We start from the raw sequence: 19,900 nt of genomic DNA, 5'->3' as shown, positions 1-19,900 counted from the left end.
TGAACACATACCTTGTGTTCTGTACTCCTGATATAGGTAAAATCTAACTCTCTCCAGATGCCAACGTGCATCAAGCAAAGGAGGACACAAAAAAGGCTTGTGCCCGTCCTGGGTCATCCCAGGTCCTGGTTCTGCTCATCCTGTCCGTCTTGGGTGCTCTCAGATCCTGATCCTGCTCAAGTCTGTACCTGGCTGTTTCAGGTTTCGGTTCTCATTGTGACTGGTGGCCACTCCTCAAGGTTGCTTAGGCTAATGGCTTTGGACTATAGTTGCCCAGCCACATACCCCCTGTCCCCTCTTGGCCACACTCAGCACACATACTGTGGTCAAACACTATAACTGAGTTTCCACATACACCTGGCCTGGCCCCAGAAGTGGGGCCCTCAGGAGTTGCCTACCTTCTTGAGAGTTCTTTCCTGGGAGCCTGCCAGATGACTTCTCTACACATTACTATGGCCCACACTGCTGCCCAGTGCCCACTGCTTCCTGCTTGCCTCCCCTAGACTGCCCATGCCACAAGCTTCTGCTCCCATGGGATCCATGTATTCTTCAGAACCAGGACACAAGCTCAAGGTTTATCCCAGTGCCTCACTTATTGCCCCTGTAGGTGCTCAGTGCATACGTAGAGTAAATCCATTGGGGCAGGGGGGTGGGGGTGAAGCTGTCTATTTGCGTTCCTATCTGAAAGTACCAGGGACTGGGTAAGAAAAACCACAGGACCCTGGGTGTCTGTTTTTCCCTCACTGAACCTGTAGCTGGAGTGGCCCCCCAAACGGTGGCAGAGTAATTCCCACAAAGGAGTGGCCTCAAATTTCCCAAGATAGGGTTGGTTGGGATCTGTGAGAAAGAAGCACTAACTGCCAGGGTGATGGGTCCACAGCATTTATTAGGAAACTGGTTATAGAGGGCTGCAGTTTATCTTCACAAGGGGCAGCAAGAGGTGGGGATAGGACTGGGGCTGTAGCTCAGTGGCAGAGTGCTTGCCTAGCACGTGAGAGACTGGGTTCCGTCAGCACCGCATAAAAAAGTAAAGGCATGCTGTCCTTCAACTACAAAAAAGCGAGGCAGGATGTCTGCAGCAGGGCTGTGGTGTGCAGTTACACAGGCACGCAGTGTTAGGGGAACTGCTTCAACCAGAGCCGCTTCCTTCGGGGTTTGGGCAACACCCTCAACACTGACGGAACTTTGCGCCTGGGGTCCGTTTGGTTAGGGGCGCCCCCACGCGCCGTGGGCGGGCTTGGGCGCAGTCACCGCCGCCACCGGAGCTCGTGGGACGCTCTGGGTCCTAGTGTAGTGTACACAGTGGCTTTCTTGATGACGGCTGTCGCACAGGCACTGAGTTCGGGTCCGTCCAGCCTCTACACAGGGCGCTCCGGGCCCGGCGGCCGTGAAGGCAGTGCGCAGGCGCGCGAGGCGACAGGGCAAGAAAACGCGCAAGCGAGCGGAGCGGGATTGAGGCTGTGCGGAACTCAGGCTCAGTGAACGACGCAGTGGGCAGGCGCGCGTGGCCGAGTGGGCGTGGCGGCGATTCCGCAAACTGGGACGAGATTCGTGGTAGGGCGGAGTGGAGACGGCCCGGGTGATGCATTGCGCAGGCGCATGCGGCGGCAGGGGCGTGACGTCACGGCGCGCGTCGGGATCGGCAGAGTAGTCCGGTCTGGTGTTCTGCTGCCCCTGCGCCAGGCACGATGTTCGGCTCCAGCCGTGGGGGCGTTCGCGGCGGACAGGACCAGTTCAACTGGGAGGACGTGAAGACCGACAAGCAGAGGGAGAACTACTTGGGCAACTCGCTGATGGCGCCCGTGGGCCGCTGGCAGAAGGGCCGCGACCTCACCTGGTACGCCAAGGATCGTGCACCGCGCGAAGGACCGAGCCGTGAGGAGGAGCTGGCGGCCGTGCGAGAGGCGGAGCGCGAGGCGCTGCTCGCCGCCCTGTGAGTGAGCGGGACTGGAGGGCGGGGCTTAGCTGACCGGGGCGGAGCCGCGAGGAGCTGGGGCCTGGCTTGGCGGGGCGGGTCGCACCCCTGATTCCACCCCTGGCCCTCGTAGTGGCTACAAGAACGTGAGGAAACAGCCCACAGGCCTGAGCAAGGAGGTAAGCCGGGCGCAGGGCCCCGGGGGCCGGCGGGGGTCCGTCAGAATCGGCCGAGTGCCTACCGTCCTCTCCGCACCTGCAGGACTTCGTGGAGATCTGCAAGCGGGAGGGAGGCGACCCCGAGGAGAAGGGTGTGGACCGGCTGCTGGGGCTGGGCAGCGCCAGGTGAGGTGGGTTGGGCGGGGAGGGGGCGGGGCGGGAGTCCAGGGCCTTCCTCACCGCGCTGTCCCCACAGTGGTTCCGCCGGCCGCGTGGCACTGTCCCGGGAGGACAAGGAGGCTGCCAAGCTGGGGCTGTCGGTGTTCACGGTAACCCTACCCCCACCACACACACCGCTTAGTGCTCTGGGAGCCAGGGGGTGCCGCTGGGGAGAGCGTGGGGGTAGGCGGGCCAGGCCCCAACATCCCTGCCTGCCCTCCCCACGGCACTGCTTCCCCCGCAGCATCACCGCGTGGACAGCAGCAGCCCGGGCACCTGTCCAGCTTCCAAGAGGAGGCCACGCGCAGAGGAGGAGGCTGAGCCGAGGTAAGGCAAGGGGCCTGAGTCCCAGCAACTGGAGCTGCCTGTCTCTCATGTGTCCCCTGGGGAGTGTTTGTGGGGCTGCAGTGCTCGCAGTTGGAGACAGAGCCCACTTCACAGCTGGTGGGGGCTTTTCCTGCATAGGCCAGGCGCCAGCAGCCCTTGAAGCTACCCTGGGTTGGTCCCAGGCTGACCTCAGGCCTGCCTGCCAGGAGGCCAGAGGAGCTTGGCAGAGATTGGGGAGCCAAGTGGGTTGATGGGGAGGGCACAACTGTCACTTCAGAAAAGTGGATATCCCACTTAGTTTAGTGGGAGGTGCAGTGGCAGGACCTGAGATACCCCTAGCAGGCACTGTCCTGCAGTGCTTTCTTACCTAACAGGATGTTCCAGTCTATTGGCAGAATGTTACTGTCCAGTTCTTGAAATGTGGCCCAGTGAATGAGGAGCCTCTTAGGCTCCTTTACTACTGTCACAGAGCCACAAACCATGAGTAGGTGCTGGTTTCCACAGTGCAGGAGCATGTGGATTGCTGGTGGGACTGCCCTGGCCCCTCAGCTGGCTGTCTCCTGTACCCAAATGCTAGGCCTCTGACTCTTTTTATATTTACTTTTAAGCACCGAGAGCCACAAGAAAAGCAAGAAGGAGAAGAAAAAAAAGAAAAAGAAAAAACATAAGAAACAGAAGATGAAGAAAGACAAGGAGTCCAAGAAAGAGGCTGATGCCTCTTCCTCATCCCCTTCTCCTGTTCGGTAAGCCCAGAGTCAGCTTGCTCTGCCTTGGGGATCCAGTGCTGGCTGGGGCCTGATGGAGTAGTCAGGAATTCCTGAGCAAGGCCCTGGGGCTCCTGGAATCTAACAGCTGGGTGCCCACCCAGGGTCCTTCCCCTGAATATGTCTGGCTATCTTTGTTTCCTCAGATCTGGGCGCCAAAGGCATGATTCTGACTCCTCTTCCCCTTGCTGCAAGAGGAGGAAGCGGGGACATAGCAGGGACAGTGGAAGGAACCCATCCTACAGACGTCAGGACCGAGGCTCTGATGCTTGAGACTGCAGCTGGGTCAGTGGAGGCCAGAGCCTTGGACCCTGCCCACCACTGTACCTTGTGGGGCATGAGAGGACGACTGGATCCTATGTGTTCTGGGTGCCAGCTCGCTCCTCCCACCCTGTTGGCCTGCTGGACCACCCAGGGAAAGGCCTCCTGTCTGGGTTGAGGCAAAGGCTGTGTACTGTGCCTGCTGGGCCATGTGAGCTGGCTGGCCAATTCAAGAGGAACCTGCTTTGTGGAGACTCTCCAGATTCCTGTGAAGGGAGTCCATAGAACTCAGCGGGTTCTGGGACAACCATCCCTGGTCTTGCCTGCTGCCAGACAAGATCTGCACCTGCCTAAGAGCCTTTTGCAGAGACTAGACTCCTGTGTAGCCATCCAGGCCCATCAGGTTTAGCTAAAACCAAGTGTGGTTATCTCTATTCCTTTTTGTATGGACTCACTCTTTGTACTTTAATAAATACCTTAAAACACAAGTGTGTCATCAAGAATGAAAGGATAGTGTGGAGTTTCCCGAAACCCCACTAAAGGGAGACAGTGGCAATGGCCTTGCATTCACAGTATGGTCTTGGCCTAGCAGTAGTGTGGAGCTGCCTGACAGCTGGGTAGCTGATGACAAGGTCAGGTGGTGGGGATACCTAGAGCCTCTAGGTACCTCTTCAACCTGCCCAGGGGCTTAGCCTGCCTTGTCAGTGGGCTAGACTGCTACACTGACCTGGGGCAGAGCCCAGGCTGGATTTTTATATGATGCTTAGTTCTGCTGATTCTAAAAGAAACTTGAAAATGCTGGGTGTGGCCCAGGACAGATCCTGAAGCTATCCTCTAGAGGTCTGAACTCTGACTTGTACACTGCCCTCAGCCCTGCACATGGATAGCCTGAGTGCAGGCTGCTATCTCTTATTCCAGGAAACGAAGGTGAGTTCCATCTTCCAGGGCAGCCTCTTCTTGGGGACACTGTCCAGAGGGAGAGTAGACTTTGGACCTGCTTGCCAGCTGCTGAGAACTGAGGCACTGAGGTGGCCAGGGCATTTGCTGACTCCTATTCTGGCTACCTCCTGTGGCACTGATAAGCTGGAGGATGCTTTCATGGTAGAAATGAGACTTCCAGAAGGCTTTCCCTCTTATGCATGGTCAGGCCTGACTTGGGGAGCAAAGTACCTCCTGTACTTCCTGGCATGAAAGTGACTCTTTCCTACCTTGCAGGAGACAGAAACATTGGACCCTGTGAAATAGTTAAGAGACTTTATTCTAATAGCTATAATTACAGTGCTTGTCGAAATGAAAACTGAAAACAAGTATACAAAACAGTTGATTACTAATCGTGTATTGAAAGCATTAAGAGGTTCCACGACACCAAATAAACCAGTTCTGAGGTTTCCCCAAGATAAATTTAACAGCTCCAGCTTCTTCAGTGTTTATCAAAATACAAAAGAAAAAAGTAGAGGTCGTCTTTTTCGATGGCAAATCGGACCCTTGCAGGCTGAGGGAGGAAGCTACTTCACACATGGAGATGGGGGTGCTCCGGGACCTGTGGGTCTGGAGTGGACCAACCCTCCCAGCTTGCACGCACTCATGCTGGTGAGACCCAGACCTCCTGCCAGCGGGCTGAGCAGGTGCAAGAGTGAGTGGGTGCTGGGAACATGGGCTACTGCTCTGGCCACACGCCAACAAAGGGCGCATCTGGGCCGTGTCCCCTGCAATGGCTCTCCCAGCCCGCCCCCAGGTGACTGTGTGAGCACAAGTACAAGCACAACGCTATGGAATGCAAGTGACCCAAAGACAGGCGAGTCACGGGGGTCTCTACTGGGACCATGCAGTGGATGGCGGTTTGTGTCACCGTCTTTGTGTTCCCACAGGGGAACAGCTGATCCGATGGACTAGCATTCAGGCTGTACACTAGGCATAGTCTCCCTTCTGTGTGTTCAAGTGTTCTCCTTATCTTGTATTTTTAACTATTTTAAAAAATGCACTGAGTTTGGGTTAAAAACCAACCACCAAATGGATCCCAACACCAATCTACAGCCCAGGAGCTCCTGGAGGCCAGGTGCCCACATGCCTAAATCCCTCCTCAGTACTGACAGTGAGTTGATTCTTTTTACAATAAAAAAGCTGAGTAATATTGCATAGGAGTACCAGAAACTGCCTCAGTGGAAACAGAAACTATTTACATTAAATAAAAACCTGGCTGCAGGCTGCGTCTGCACATGTACAGCACGGTGCGATGCACACTGACCAACCCATGGAGACAGCTTCTGGCACTCAGGACCACAGAGTCGCACGTTTGCCACATGAGAGGAAAGCGAGGGCGGAGAGGAGAAAGTGAGGGGGTGGGGGGGTTCTGGTTCACTTCTGGTTCCGGAGCTGATTGGACAGCCAGTCCAGTCCTTCATAGAGCCCGTCCCCGCTGGTGGCACAGGTGGCCTGAATGTACCAGTTCCTGTGACGTAGCGAGTGCAGCCCCAGCTTGTCTGTGATTTCGGCTGCGTTCATGGCGTTTGGGAGGTCCTGGGGGGAAGAAGGGGTCAGTGCAGAGCCTAAGCTTGGCCCCAGGCCCACCCCCGCTCCTGGGTGGCACCCACCTGCTTGTTGGCAAACACCAGGAGGACAGCGTCCCGCAGCTCATCCTCAGCCAGCATCCTCATGAGCTCCTCGCGGGCCTCATTCACACGCTCTCTGTCATTGCTGTCCACCACAAAGATCAAGCCTGCAATGCAGCAGCATTACTGCAAATGTGGACAACAGCCCACCCAAGCGTACCCACGGGCAACAGATACAACCACTGGCTCACAGGCAGCCCTCACGGCCCTGGGCATGGCTTTCCTGGCCATGATTCTATAGCGTGCCTTCTGCCCTGTCCAACAAGGCTACAGAGCTTCTATTAGGAGGCAGATGACAGGAACCTGGGGTGAAGGTCAGCTGCTCACCTTGGGTGTTCTGGAAGTAGTGGCGCCATAGTGGCCGGATCTTGTCTTGGCCACCTACGTCCCACACAGTGAAGCTGATATTCTTGTACTCAACGGTCTCCACATTAAAACCTGAGGATGAGATTGTAGCTTAGGGTCCTCTGGACCCATCAACCCGTCCCTGGCCTCCCGAGCCTCCCCAGCCCCTGCCACACAGCCATCCAGAAATCTCACCTATGGTGGGAATAGTGGTCACAATTTCACCCAGCTTCAGTTTGTAGAGAATCGTCGTCTTCCCTGCAGCATCCAGGCCCACCATGAGGATGCGCATTTCTTTTTTGCCAAAAAGGCCCTTGAAGAGGTTTGCAAAGATATTCCCCATCCTTGTGGGTGGTTGGAAGCGACACTGGCCAGAGACCTGGGGAGGCAAGGTGTCCGGGCCTGTTTCCATGTTGCAGTGGACAGGAAACCCCCCCGCCCAGGTACGTGTTCCTCCTGAAATCCCATGGGGGTATGACAAAAGCCCACAAGGCCTAGCCTAGCTGGTGGCCCAGGAAGGCAGAGATGCCAGAGTGACCTCTTGCCTCCCAGCACATTTATTTGGCCTGATACCATCAGGCTGCGGGGACATTTGACACAGCCACACTTGCTCCTACTTGTGGAGTAGGCAAGCAAACATCTGAAAATTGGGTTTTCAGAAGCATGAAATATTGCTACAAAGACAGCTCTTAGGGGCTAGAACCACTCAACATCCCTCCCCACACAACTAGAGAGGAGGGGCTAGGAGCCGCCCCCAGAGGGTTAGAGAGCAGGTGTCACTAGTCTCAGGACCACAGGCCAAACCTCCCCAACACACCCAGGAGCTCAATGTGCTGCCTCAGCACAACACAGGACAAGCCAGGGAGCACTGTGGTTGTCACCTGAGCCAGTCAAGCGGGCTCTCTGCCAACTCAGGTCTCAGCATCACCTTTCATTCCAGATGACCCAGGTAGCCAGGGCCCTGAGGAGCACATGGTTCCGTGATGCCATGCTGCCACAAGGGCATGCATGTCAACCCACACTACAACCACAGGATCCATTAGAAAAGAAACGCAGGAGACACCAAGCAAATCATTTGTTACCAAATCACCAGAGCCTGGTCCAAGACTTGAAGTGCCTCTGGGAAGGTGATGAAAACTGCCCAGGCTCTGGCCTTACCATCCAGGGCACTTTCATTTTTCAGTTGTTTTTAGCCCAAACAGAAATTTATCACTTTTTAAAAATGTTGATTGCTGGAAAATTAGAGACCGTTAGAGCTAACAGTGAAGGCCTTCAACTGGGGGCTGTGCAGCCCTCACCAACCAACAGGAGGGCAAAGCAGCTCGGTGAGATAGGGTGATGAGATGGCTACAAAAGAACACCCCTACACAGGGCAGCTCATCAACGTGTGTTTACTGCTTACAGCTCCAGGGCTGGAAGTCCAGAGTTAAGGCCTGGCAGGTTCCATATCTGGTTCTAAGATGGAGCCTTGTCCTACATCCTCCAGAGGGTGGAGGCACAGGAGAGAATCCACCCCTGAAAGCCCCTTTCAAGGCATCACTGATTCATTCACCAGGTTAGAGCCTTGTGACTTGAACACCTGCCTGCTACTGTTGCACTGGGGTCCAACCTCCCACACACAAATCTTGGGGGACACATTCAGTCCACAGTACTGTGTGTCAATCAGGAACAACAGAAGTGGGAGAGATTACCTGCAATTAACTGCACCACCAAGTCACCTCAGATGGCTGTCTTCCTAGCACCCACCTATGGATCTCTACTGCCCATCCATCTCCAGTGACACTGTGTACCCAGAAGCATTCTGGGAGATTCCACCCCTCACTATACCTTCTCCTTCTCCAGGTTCAGAGCCCCCGATGACGCCCAGCTGCAAGGGTATATATGCCTTACAGTTGGGATGACAGTCAAATGTTACTTTCTAACTTCCTCACCTGCTGTGTAGTACTCACTTCAGGGACACCTTCCCTTCTCCATTTCTTGGTACCCACATGGCCTGCTCATTGGGCACCTGTCTTGCTCAGGGGGTTAGACCCAGCTGCCCTGCTGATTTGATATCACCATTGTTCCATATATAGCCTGCTGGATCCTATGCCCTGGGACAGTTTCCCTTTTTGGATTTGCATATTTAATTTGTATTAAAAACTTACTCAATGTCTACAATGTAAGCAGACTTTGCTATTACGGTCCCTTTTCTGGGATAGCTAAGCTCCCTGGGTAAAGAGCCTCTGGGAGACAGAGCAGACAAGCACCACCCTACCCCTCAGAGCACTCCTGAAATCACTGCCCATAGGGCAGTAAAATCTCAAGAGAGGAGAGAGAGAGAGAGAGAGAGAGAGAGAGAGAGAGAGAGAGAGAGAGAGAGAGAAGGAGCGAGACATTTAAGACTACATGTGGTGGCTCTCACCTTTAGTTCTCATCAGTCAGGGGTAAGAGAAGAGTAACAGTAATCTCAGGCCCACAAGCCTCCCACAGGGATCCAGGGTCAGGGCGAGAGGAATGGAGTCCAGGAGACCAACACCCATCCATGCAAAAAGCTGCACCTCCTGAGACACAGGCTGTGGACAGAGTCCAGCCCCGAGCACCCTAGGAGCAGATGTACCAGGCAGACACCACAGGGAGGGAGAACAGGAATGTGAGCACACGGAGAGCCCTGGAACACCCAAGCATATAAAGACATGGTCAGTCTAAGGCCTCAATGCAAGGACCCACTGACTCAGCATCTGGAGGCCCCATATTCTCTCAGAAAGCCTCCAATGAGCAACAAGCACAAAGGAATTTGGAAGGAAGCAGGAAAAGACAAGAGATGGAATTTATCTTCAAGGAAAAACAGGGCTGGGGATGTAGCTCAGTGGTAAAAGCACTTGACTAGCATGTTCAAGGCCCCAGGTTAGATATCCAACACCCGAAGGAAAACCAAATAGTAAATAGGAAATAAAAACCAAAAAGGAAAAACAATTAAGCAAACAAAATAACAAAAAATCCCAGACCCACTCTCAGGTGGGTCTTTAACCTTTTAACCAACAGGTTAAAAGATACTATGTCTACAAAATAAGAATAGGATTCTGAAACAAAAACAAGAGACTTTTATATACAATACCAACAGCCAAAATGAAAAGTTTACAATGAAGGCTCTCAGAAAGCAGGACAAAATGAAAATATGGGAGATAAGGAGCAAAATGAAGATCAACATCAAAGGAATTAAAAAAAAAAAAAGAAAAGAAAAGAAAGAAAAAACATCAAGGAAGAACCCAAGGAACTGCAGGGAGATTCTTAAAGGCTGAGGCCTTGCCTGTGGCACTCTGGACACAGCAGCACCAGCAGATCAAAGGCTGGCTCAGGTGATATTCTTGCCCCTCTCTCAACACTGAAAACAAGACTCTCAACCAGGTATTAGGAAGGAAAAAAAAAAAAAAAAAAAAATCTCCCACAGAGACCCAGGTACAGGGTGGGAAGAAGGGAGCCCAAAGTGATGGGAAGCAGCTGGGAGACAATCCCATTCAGATTCAGCACTGCCCACTGCTGCTGCCTTCTTCTTCTTCTTCTTCTTTTTTAATGGTGCTGGGGATTTAATCCAGGGCCTTGTGCATGCAAGGCAAGCACTCTACCAACTGAGCTATATCCTCAGCCCACTGCTGCCTTCTTGTGCCAAGGATGCCTCAGAATTACATGTGCTGGGCCTGGCCTGCCTTGCAGCACCCTCAACAGAGGAGCTGTGGGGACCACAGTGGTCACAAACCCCTCCCCATAGGTGGTTTTCTTTTTAAATTTTAAACAAAGTACTAGAGTCACCCCTCCCCAAGGGGAAAAGCAGTCACACAATTTAGTGGGGGAATCAGGAAGAGGCGAGCCTGAAGGCTCAGGTTCAAGACACACCCCACAAGCACTCAGGCCTATTCTACTGTCTTCACAGGCAGAGGTCAGAGCTTCCTGCCTCGACACGCCCCAGTGTCCCTGTGGGGCCTGGGCATCATCCACTGCTGCTTTCATAGGCCCAGGTCCAAGAGAACCTCTGCAGTTGGAGGAAAAAAAGTCACTGTCAAGGTACAGGCCCCTAATAACTGTGCAATGCCCAGCCTAGGTACTGTCACCTTTCTTCCACCAGAACTCTGTACAGAAGCCAAACCTGCCTTTCAGGTTCCTCTGAATTACCCTGTTATTAGTAAGCAGTGAAAACCAACTTCCCTGGGAGTCTCCTGCCCCTTCCTTCTGTGACCCCACACTATCAGAGGTCATGCAGTCCCACCATGGTTCTTTCCTGCCAGGCTTTGGGCTCCACCTTAGGCCAAGAAAGATCCTTCACAAACAATGTGCTCTAAGACACCAGTGCAGGTGGTCTCTGCTCTGGAGTCTCTCTCTGTCAGGAGGGAACCTGCTGGCCTCCTGAGCTGGGGTGAGGAGATAGAGCAGCTTCAAGGAGTGAAGACTACCTGACTGGTCCAGGTGCTAAAGAAGATACTGACTAGCAGCCAGCACCCCAACTGTCCCTCTACAGCTCTCAGGGATACCTCAGGACAAGCCAGACAGCCCTTGTCTAAATTCGGCTCTGGAGAACAATAGGTTCAGGTAGAGAGTTCAGTTTTCCTCCAACTATTAGTGCTGTTCACAGAACCTAACTAGGAAGGCAAGGGCCTGCCACTGGAGCACATAGGGATGGGTTCCATGTGCCCAGACTTCTCCCGGTTGCTGATCCAGCTGGGGGCTATGCTCATGAATGCTGTGCTCTCACAATGCGTTCTACTACCATGGAACACTGGTGACATTAAGAGTTCTTCTTCTGGGCTATGGATGTGGCTCAAGCGGCTACGCGCTAGCCTGGCATGCGTGGGGTGCTGGGTTTGATCCTCAGCACCACATAAAAATAAAAAATAAAGATGTTGTGTCCACCGAAAACTAAAAAAAATTCTCTCTCTTTAAAAAAAAAAGTTATTCTTTTTTAAAAGCTTTATTAAAGTCAAATTATTATAGCATTAATTACATACAGTAAAATGCACTGATAAGTGATTCATAGTCTCAGCTTTCATATCTAATTTGAGGAAAATTTAAAAATTTGAAGATTTTCTGGAGGAACTTGTTTCAGGTCACTGCATGCCCCTCAGCCATGTCCAGGTTTCTAGGTCTGCTGTGTATCTGCACTGCACATCTTGACACCATTTTATAAAATGTGTGTAAGAAAACCAAATGTGCTGATACTGTGGACAGGCAGACACACACTGGAGGCCTGCAGAACTGTGACAAAGGTATGACCCAACCAGCACACTCGAAAGGGCCCAACCCCAGGCACTCCCCACATTCAACCAGGTTAACTGTGCCTTAACTGCTAAAGAAAGAGCACACCCAGTGCCAAAGGCTGGCTATGCAGCAGTCCACAGGGTAGGCCCAATCTTGCACCTCAGCTGAGCACAGGCTATATAGCTGTCTCATAGCTGCAGGTCTTCTCAGTTAAGGGAGGGGTATTACCCACCACGTGTGAGGCTTAGGTGGGGCGATGACTAAACTTCAAGTTAGATCACTCTTTTCAGGCTTGAAATTCAAGATGAAATCAGTCTGAATCTGGACAGCTAGAACGAATGTCACTCATGAATCTATCCTAGATTCATAGTAGCTCAAATGCCAAAGAGACTTGTCCACGGACTGCTGCACGTTTATATTCTGTGCTCCCTGTTATTCAAATTTTGTTACTAATTTTACCACAACTGTCCTCAAAGCACTTTATCAAACACATTTAAGGCCTTATGAACGTCATACCTGGGTAGCTCCGAGCAAATATCCAGATGGGCTCTCACAAGGCCTCCAACAGGAGCTTCAATAAGGAAACATGCAGCTCTGGGAGTCACGGAGGCCTTCTCTAGAGCTTGTACCAGGAATACCTTGCAGTCTCCATCCTTGTAGTTAACAGTATTTATCCCTTAGTGTTTTGTCCTGCCCTTCTCTCTCAGTAACAGAAACCTGACTTGTCACTGGACACAAGACCTTCCAGAATAAAAACCATAAACCCCACACTTCCTGGCCATCCCTGGTATCATTGCATGCCCATGGCCAGGGACACCAGCAGAACCCAAATACTGGAGCATTTCTACTTTGGCAGGAAGGATACAGACTGCCTCTACCCAACTTGAAATGTAGTTAAGTCTGAAAGACCAGTCACTGAAAAGCAAAACCCAGCATCCCAAATCTGCATCAACCTAAAATGAAAATGGAGTAAACCATGATAACTTATGGCAAAGATGCAAGTGAGAAACCACCTTGTAGTTAATAGGTGGGGTCACCCCACAGGCTGCCCCAGCCATGCTATAGTCATTAGTCAGCAGTCCTCACACTCAGCCCACCCCAGAGGTCACAGGATTGTCATGTGGGGGTTATTCTGTTGTTCATGTAGAAGACCCTCCCCATGCTCTCTGTGCAGAGTCTTGACTCCTGGTAAGGCCCTAGGTCTTGGGTTGCCTGCATTCCCCAGAGCCTACCCCTTCACACAGATGGAGGGCATACTTGTGCACCAAGGGCAGTGCTGGCCACAGACAGGTGCAATACATCCTTGTGGAACAGAATTGAGGGAGGACCCTGGTGGTGACCATGCCCCAACCTCCCTCTTGAGATCCACAGAACCCTAGTTTGCTAGCAGTGCATGTTCCCAAACCTTACTGAGAGGTCTCTGGTTGCAGCAATGACCTTCCAGCATAGCTGTCGTCTTTTCACTGAAGTCTCCCACCCCAACTCCTCATGGAGGGCAGGCAGGCACACACCTAGACTATGTAACAGATGCTCACAATAAACACCACTAACCAGGATTCAGTGGGAAATGACCTGGGAAGAGAAGTTGACCAGCACTCTAGTTCTGCGGCAAGGCAATCGTAGCAATTTAGCTTTGCCAGTTCACCTTCTTAACTACGGGTTCTCTATAGAATACAAAGGGCTTCCCTCCCTGCACAAGGGTAGGAGTAGGGCTAGGGGGCTGGTGTCCTGGAGGCCCCTTTCCACACCCTAATAAAAAGGGAACTGGAACAGCTAATGGCTGCGGCGCTTTCATAAAATAAGCTCCCAGAGAACCCAATGGTGCTTCCTCAAACCACTCAGAAGGGGCAGGGCCTTCCAAGGGTGATTAAGCCAATCTCTAAAATTTGATTTCTGTCTTAAGGGATCTTTCATTTTTGCAGGAAGGCAGGCAGGAAGCAGCCTACTTCTTTTGAAGACTTGCTCTTCCAAAGGAAACAGAAGAGTAAAGTGGAGTTGGAAGGAGCAGTCACTAGGTTCCCTTCGCTCTCAGGGTCCACCCTACCCCACCAGGGTCTGCCAGACATACAAAGGGACAGGGACTTCCACCACACATACACACACACAAGCCCTGAAGAACAATGTCCTAGCTGAGCCTATGGTCTCTGGCCACACCCTTGGCAGTCCCAGTGTCTGGAAAGCCTAGCACCTGTCTCTGCTCTCCAGGTAAACATGGCTCCTGCAGATGACCCCATGTATACATTCCAGCTTTTCCATCAAAAAGCACCCCCCCCCCTTCCAAATGTGTAATATCAAAAAACTCCAGTTTTTCTGACTCAACCCCTGGTGACATGCCACCTCCCCTCACCTTCCCCAACACTGTATCAAGACATGCTTTAAAACACCCCTGCCACTCCAAAAGGCAGCCAACAGACAACCTAACTGACACACACACACCAACTGTAGACTACAGAGAATTGGCGAGGCTGCCCCAGCAATGACGTCACCCGGAGATAGAGGGGGGTGACTTCAACTGAAAGGCGAGTTTCAGTGCTGGACACTGCCATGCCTGAGGATGGAGGGAGGTGGCCAGAGAGCCCCCCTACCCAGGCCACTGGAGCACTGAGTGCCAATCTCAAGAGCATTTCAGTTCTATGAATGACTTTTCCCCCCCTGGAAACAAAGAACAACTCTTGGTAAAGTTCTGAATGGAACAAAACACAATTACCCCTGACTTACAAGGTAACTACATTCCTGGAAAATTAAGAACATGTTAAAACCATGCCAAAAACAAGCAAAAAAAAGCAGCTTTGTCTGTAAAACAGATCAGGCTGAGGATATTACAGATAGATTTCCCACCTACATGAAAGCCACACAAGTGCATTCCTGGTGCTGCCAACAAGCACCAGGGCTGCTTCCCAACCTGGGAAAGCAAACATGCTCCCACAAACTTCAAAATGCCCTTTCTGGGGACTGTATTGCACTCAAGAACCAGGACCACCCAGCAAGCAATCTACCCTCCCCAACTGCTTCTGGCAAGCCCAAACCCACCCACCTCACAGGACCCTTGTGCCAACTGTCCTGGGCTATGGAGAAGCTGCAGATCCCTCGTTCCTTCATATCTCTGCTCAAATGTCACCTGCCAAATGGCATCCCCACTAGCACAGGCAGCTTTGTGTCTCCTGCTGAGCACAGCCTCTCCCATCTTTTTCTGCTAGGCCCCTTGCTGAGAAAGGGGAGAAATCAGAGGGATAGAAAGAAAGCAATGGTTAAAGAAAGTTATCAGGGCCCTTGGGACCAAGAATATCAATCACACATGTCCGAAGGTATGCTTTTTCCTAAGAACTAAGTCAGGTAAAAAACTGCAGTGTTAATAATGAACACTGTGCTGTTTTAACCTATACACAAATATGGTTCAGTCTGAAAATTCCTGTGACTCTAACAATGTGGAGACTCAGGCCTGCAGAGACACTGGGAACTGCTGAAGGCAAAAGTACTGCATCTCCACTGCTCTATTCAATGTCCAAATCATGAGAGGGAGTGGAGTATGCATAAAACCTGCCCTCAGGTACCTCCAACAATAAAAATAATGTCATGGTTAATTTCCCTGGTAATTTTCAGGATCAGGTATCATTTTGAGAAAATAGAAATACTAAATGCTGTAAGTATTTTGAGCAAAATTTCACCACCAAAGTTGCCAAAAGATATAGTATTTTTAAAATAGATTAATGGATTTAATGAGTGTGGAACGACAGTCTCACCTAGAGAAGACGGGTAGCTTCACAGGAAATCAAACTTATCACCTGGCAGGCACATCTAACTCTGCCTTCATTTCTTTTACTCTTCAGAAACAAGTCTAGATAAAAAATCTAGAAATCCGCTTCTTGGCCACTTGTGCCTGAAACATACTGATAGAATACTTAAAGACCTTCTGTTAAAAACCCCCAAAGGATAAGTACAAAGCTTCCTACTTAGGCATATGGTGCAGCAAAAGTTTTGAAGTGAGGCACAGACAAAAAGGTGTTAAATCTTACATATAGGCATCTACCACCAGAAACTCTTTGGAAATTATTCCTAGCCTGCTATCATCATTTAAGGAGTAAAACTCTTTTTGCGATACTAAGGATTGAACATAGGGGTGCTCTACCACTGAGCTACATCCCTAGCCTTTTTTATATTGTATTGTGAGACAGCATCTCTTTAAGTTGCAAAGGCTGGCCTTGAACTTGCCATCCTCCTGCCTCAGCCTCTCAAGCAGCTGAGATTAAGGCAAGCACCACCACAACCAGCAAGGAGTAAAACTTAGGTTTTTGAAAATGTATCATACACTTCTTCGTGGCACGTGCATGGATCACACCAAGTCTCCTAAACATTAGTGACCCCTGGGTCTCAAGAGGTATGTGGAAATATGTGCCTCCTAAAGTGAATCACTCCTAAATGCTATCTGTAAATACCTGCCTGCTTTTTATACTTTCTTCTGTCTCTTCCCTTTGACACTTTAACCTTCCCTTTATATGGGCTTACAAGAAATGCCACTCTGCCTTGTTTGTTGGCTAACCACTGTTAATAAAATTCAGGAAATGAGGACCAGTTAGAGACAATATGGAGGTGGGGCCCTGATCAGACATCCTTACCACACCTCCCAACCTTGGTGGCAGGCTGGGTTGACAGAACTCTGGGTGAGGCCCAACAGATCCTCCTAAGAACAAAGAACTTGGACGGCTTAACCGCGCAACACTTTCCCACCTAGTCAGGCCATTTGACCAATCTGAAAATGCTGAACAGTGATACTGTTGCACAGCTGTCACCCATGAGCTGCAACTGCACTTCAAAGGGTTTATGACAATCAAAAAAAGATATAGTATTTTTAAATAGGAACCTGAGTGGGGTGCGTGTGCTAGGAATCCCAACGCCTCTCTATCCCCTACGTGAATCTGCAAGAGCACTTCCAATGAGGAGTTGATATGGCACAAAAAAAAGACATTCTTAATTAAGATTCCAACTGAAAGAAATTTTCATGTTTCTCTCCCAGCCACCTCGGACAGATGTGCATTTACTTCCTTTCACTATTCTCATTTTATGAAAGTGAAAGGTCAAAGGGGAGATGGCCCAGAAGAGTCAAGGAAGAGGCAATGAATGGTACGGCAAGCCTGTGCTAGCTGGAGTCTGAGATCTGCTCAGTGAGTACAGCCATAGCTCTCGGAGGGGTGTCTGGAAAAGCCTGGTAAGCAGGGCTTGTGATTAAAAGCAGATTTAAATCCTCACATAAGTGTAACATTTAACTTGAAGAAAAAAATAAATAAATGGATCCAACTCTCTCAAACCACAGGAAACAGGAACATAGTATCCCAAAAACCTGCATAACAGGTTTCTTCTCTTGTTTAGTTCTACTCTATGGCTCCCTGACTGGGGTTACCTCAGCAGCTGGCAGGCCACATTACCTTTTGCTGCAGGAAAATAAAAAAGCCAAACATCCCTTCCTCTAATTTCAAGCCTGCCTGGTCCTAGACAGAGACACCTGACAGGTGAAGATGTCTGAACACCCTCTACTCTCTCCATACTGAATTGTGCAAGAGACATAGCAAATAGCAACTAACATGATTTAAGAGTGCAGAAAAAGGTTTTGCTTTCTACTAACTTTCTTTCCACGATAGGCAGACTATATGAGTCAGCTGTTGTCCATATCAACTGTAAGTGTGTGTGCGTGTGTGTCTGTGTTTTGATGGTGGTGCTGGGGATCAAACCCAGGGCCTGAGCATGCTAGGAAAATACTCTCTCACTAAACTACACCTCAGCCCATAAACCTTTTTCAAGTAGTGACTCTGTGTATCTGCTTCACGGACAAAAGCAAATTGCTAGAGTTCCAACAACTCAGGTTAGTTCTCACCAAGATAACTGAGGACAATAACAAATGCTTCCCTGTCCAACATGACCAAACCTTTATGCTAAGAGATAGTGCAGCCAACTGAACTGTGCCTAGCACTCACACACTCATCTCTCAAGTTTGGACCCTGCTGTAACACTGGATTTCAAGTCCTCAGTTTTGGCAACTTGTGCTACTGAAAATGCAGATGAAGTAAGGACACCATCCACCAAGTGATACATGTTAGAGACTAGTCAAGGCCACTGATGGCCAGCAGACCACTCACTGTGGCATCTCACTAGCCTTCAGACAGACACTGCAGAAAACGCCAGAACCAACTGGCAGAAAAAACTGCTGACCACTAGTTCTGAAACAAAAACTACAATTGACCGTTCCAACATCAGTAGTGACACCAACCACACAGCTCTCCACAGAGACTTCTGAGACCACCCAAAACAGCCATAGATCTTCTTTTCCTGCCAGCAGTTTCATGTACAATCCTACCCTATTTCTGCAAAGCAGCCACTTGCTGTTTGGATGGAATGGGAAAATGCCCCTTTCTCCCAGCCAATTATCCAGCACTTCAGGTGTTCTACAATGGTCCAGTTACAATCTGACACGCCATGACCACCCTGATTGTGCAACGACAACTGTGCAATGGGTTTCGCCTCCGCAGTGAAGGCTGTGAGCACACCATTCCACACGCAGGTTAAAGATTCACCAGCCTGAAAGAGCCCTTATCTACCCAGGACAGCACCAAGGAAACCAGCCTGGAGTTGAAGCAAGGATCAGCCAGCCCTCCCTCCGCAGGCCACGGGGCCTTGAATGCACACCACAAATCTTGTCTCACGTGAACAGCAGAGTTAAAGGGGACGCTCTGGATTCCCCTGCAGGCCCCAGGCCCTTGAGTGCACACTGCAAGAAGGGAGAAGAGGAAAATTCTGGGAGAGCTGACCCCAAATCACGTCTCACAGAATCAGGGGGGGCATTCTGGGCTCCTCCTGAAGTCCGCAGATGCTCCCTCCTTCCATTCCAAGCAGTCAGTCCCGCAACCGGGGTCCCTGCCCACCGAATGCCCTCCCGGCTCCTCCCGCAGCCCCCGTCCCCGTGAACAGGAACTGGACTCCGGAGGCTAAGATACAAGCCCTTGCCACCCGCGTGACCTTGACGGCGTCTCGGGGTCGCCCAAGCCTCAGTTTCCCCATCCCCACGGCTAAGACCGAGACTGAAGGCAGCCGGATCGCCCTTCTTGCGGGGGCAGACCCCGCGGCCTCGCCCGCCCCCGGAAGCCCGCTCCCCTCCACCCCGCACCCGGGGTGCCGGGCCTCCTGAGGAGTGTAGAGCGGAGCGGAGGAGGCAGGAAGCCCAGGCTTCCTCAAGAGCCCGGCGTCTCCGGCGGACTTCCGGACTGCGGTGGCCGCGGGAGGGTCGGGGCAGGAGGAAGCGGGGGACGCCGCGGGGCGAAGCCGGGGCCTGAGAGGTGCGCCCGGCCCTCTCCGCCCGGTCGCCCAGGCCCTCTCGGCCCCGATCCCGGCCCCGGCCCAGCCGCGCCCGGCCCTTGCCTCGTCCGGCCCCGCCGCCGCCGCCGCAGCGGCCGAGTGTCCCCGCGAGCCCTACGCTGCCCTGCCCCCGGGCCCGACCCCAGTCCCGACCCTGGCCGCTGGCTCGTCCCGCGCCCTCACCTCAGCGGCGGCTGCTCCGAGCCAGGCGTTGGTTTCGCTCCCACAAGATGGCGGCGCTGACGGCGGCCACGTCAGCGCCTGCGGCCGCGAGGCACACCGGGAAGAGGCAGGCACGGCTGAGGTCACGCCCACAACTCAGCGCACGCGTATTGACTATAATTGGGCTGTGAGGGGCGGAGCCAGGGACGCCCGGCTCCCGGATCGCAGCCCTTGCTCGCACCCCCGCTCCCTGTCTCGGAGCGCGCCCTTCGGCCGGCCGTCGGGCGTGGCTTCTGAGTCGGTGGGCGCGTGCGCATGCGCCCCACAGTGCCCAGACTCCAGCCCATTTCGCGGATGCAGAGACTAAGATTGCTCCGCGTCTTTCTTGCCCCAAAGCGGCAGGCCCGGGGTGTCACCCTTACCGTCCACAACCAGGCAGTGGTGCCGAGTTCTGGGAAAACCATGTGAGGACCAAAAGGGTGCGATATCCCTCTCAGGATTCTCCAGGGTCCCAGATTCTCCTGCTGGAACCGGACACTGAGGAAACCAATGTCACTGACAGGTGACCAA

General features: G+C 51.9%; 2 protein-coding genes across 2 annotated transcripts; one reads left to right on the top strand and one right to left on the bottom strand.

Moving 5' to 3' along the window:
• The first annotated feature begins 1,324 nt into the window (after positions 1-1,324).
• On the top strand, positions 1,325-4,132 carry C5H1orf35 (chromosome 5 C1orf35 homolog). The gene is made up of 7 exons (XM_027922419.3): positions 1,325-1,933; positions 2,049-2,094; positions 2,177-2,259; positions 2,330-2,402; positions 2,537-2,619; positions 3,228-3,362; positions 3,530-4,132. Exons 1-7 carry the CDS (start codon positions 1,689-1,691, stop codon positions 3,654-3,656), a joined length of 792 nt encoding a protein of 263 aa, XP_027778220.1. The 5' UTR covers positions 1,325-1,688; the 3' UTR covers positions 3,657-4,132.
• A 752-nt stretch (positions 4,133-4,884) lies between these two features.
• Arf1 (ARF GTPase 1) lies at positions 4,885-19,454 on the bottom strand. Its single transcript, XM_027922409.2, has 5 exons — positions 19,352-19,454; positions 6,794-6,977; positions 6,581-6,691; positions 6,236-6,360; positions 4,885-6,161 (listed from the first exon to the last, which is right to left on the bottom strand). Exons 2-5 carry the CDS (start codon positions 6,939-6,941, stop codon positions 6,000-6,002), a joined length of 546 nt encoding a protein of 181 aa, XP_027778210.1. The 5' UTR covers positions 6,942-6,977; positions 19,352-19,454; the 3' UTR covers positions 4,885-5,999.
• Between the last annotated feature and the right edge of the window lie 446 nt (positions 19,455-19,900).

Source organism: Marmota flaviventris, chromosome 5, assembly GCF_047511675.1.
Source record: "Marmota flaviventris isolate mMarFla1 chromosome 5, mMarFla1.hap1, whole genome shotgun sequence".
Classification (NCBI taxonomy): Eukaryota; Metazoa; Chordata; class Mammalia; order Rodentia; family Sciuridae; genus Marmota; species Marmota flaviventris.
This window is presented reverse-complemented; position numbering and strand designations above follow the sequence as displayed.

Coding starts and splice junctions, on each gene's coding strand:
- Arf1 (XM_027922409.2), bottom strand. CDS start 6,941: ATGGGGAATATCTTTGCAAACCTCTTCAAGGGCCTTTTTGGCAAAAAA. Junction 6,692..6,793: donor GACCACTATTCCCACCATAG/GTGAGATTTCTG, acceptor TCTCATCCTCAG/GTTTTAATGTGGAGACCGTT. Junction 6,162..6,235: donor TGGTGTTTGCCAACAAGCAG/GTGGGTGCCACC, acceptor TCTTCCCCCCAG/GACCTCCCAAACGCCATGAA.
- C5H1orf35 (XM_027922419.3), top strand. CDS start 1,689: ATGTTCGGCTCCAGCCGTGGGGGCGTTCGCGGCGGACAGGACCAGTTC. Junction 1,934..2,048: donor GAGGCGCTGCTCGCCGCCCT/GTGAGTGAGCGG, acceptor TGGCCCTCGTAG/TGGCTACAAGAACGTGAGGA. Junction 2,403..2,536: donor TGGGGCTGTCGGTGTTCACG/GTAACCCTACCC, acceptor CTTCCCCCGCAG/CATCACCGCGTGGACAGCAG.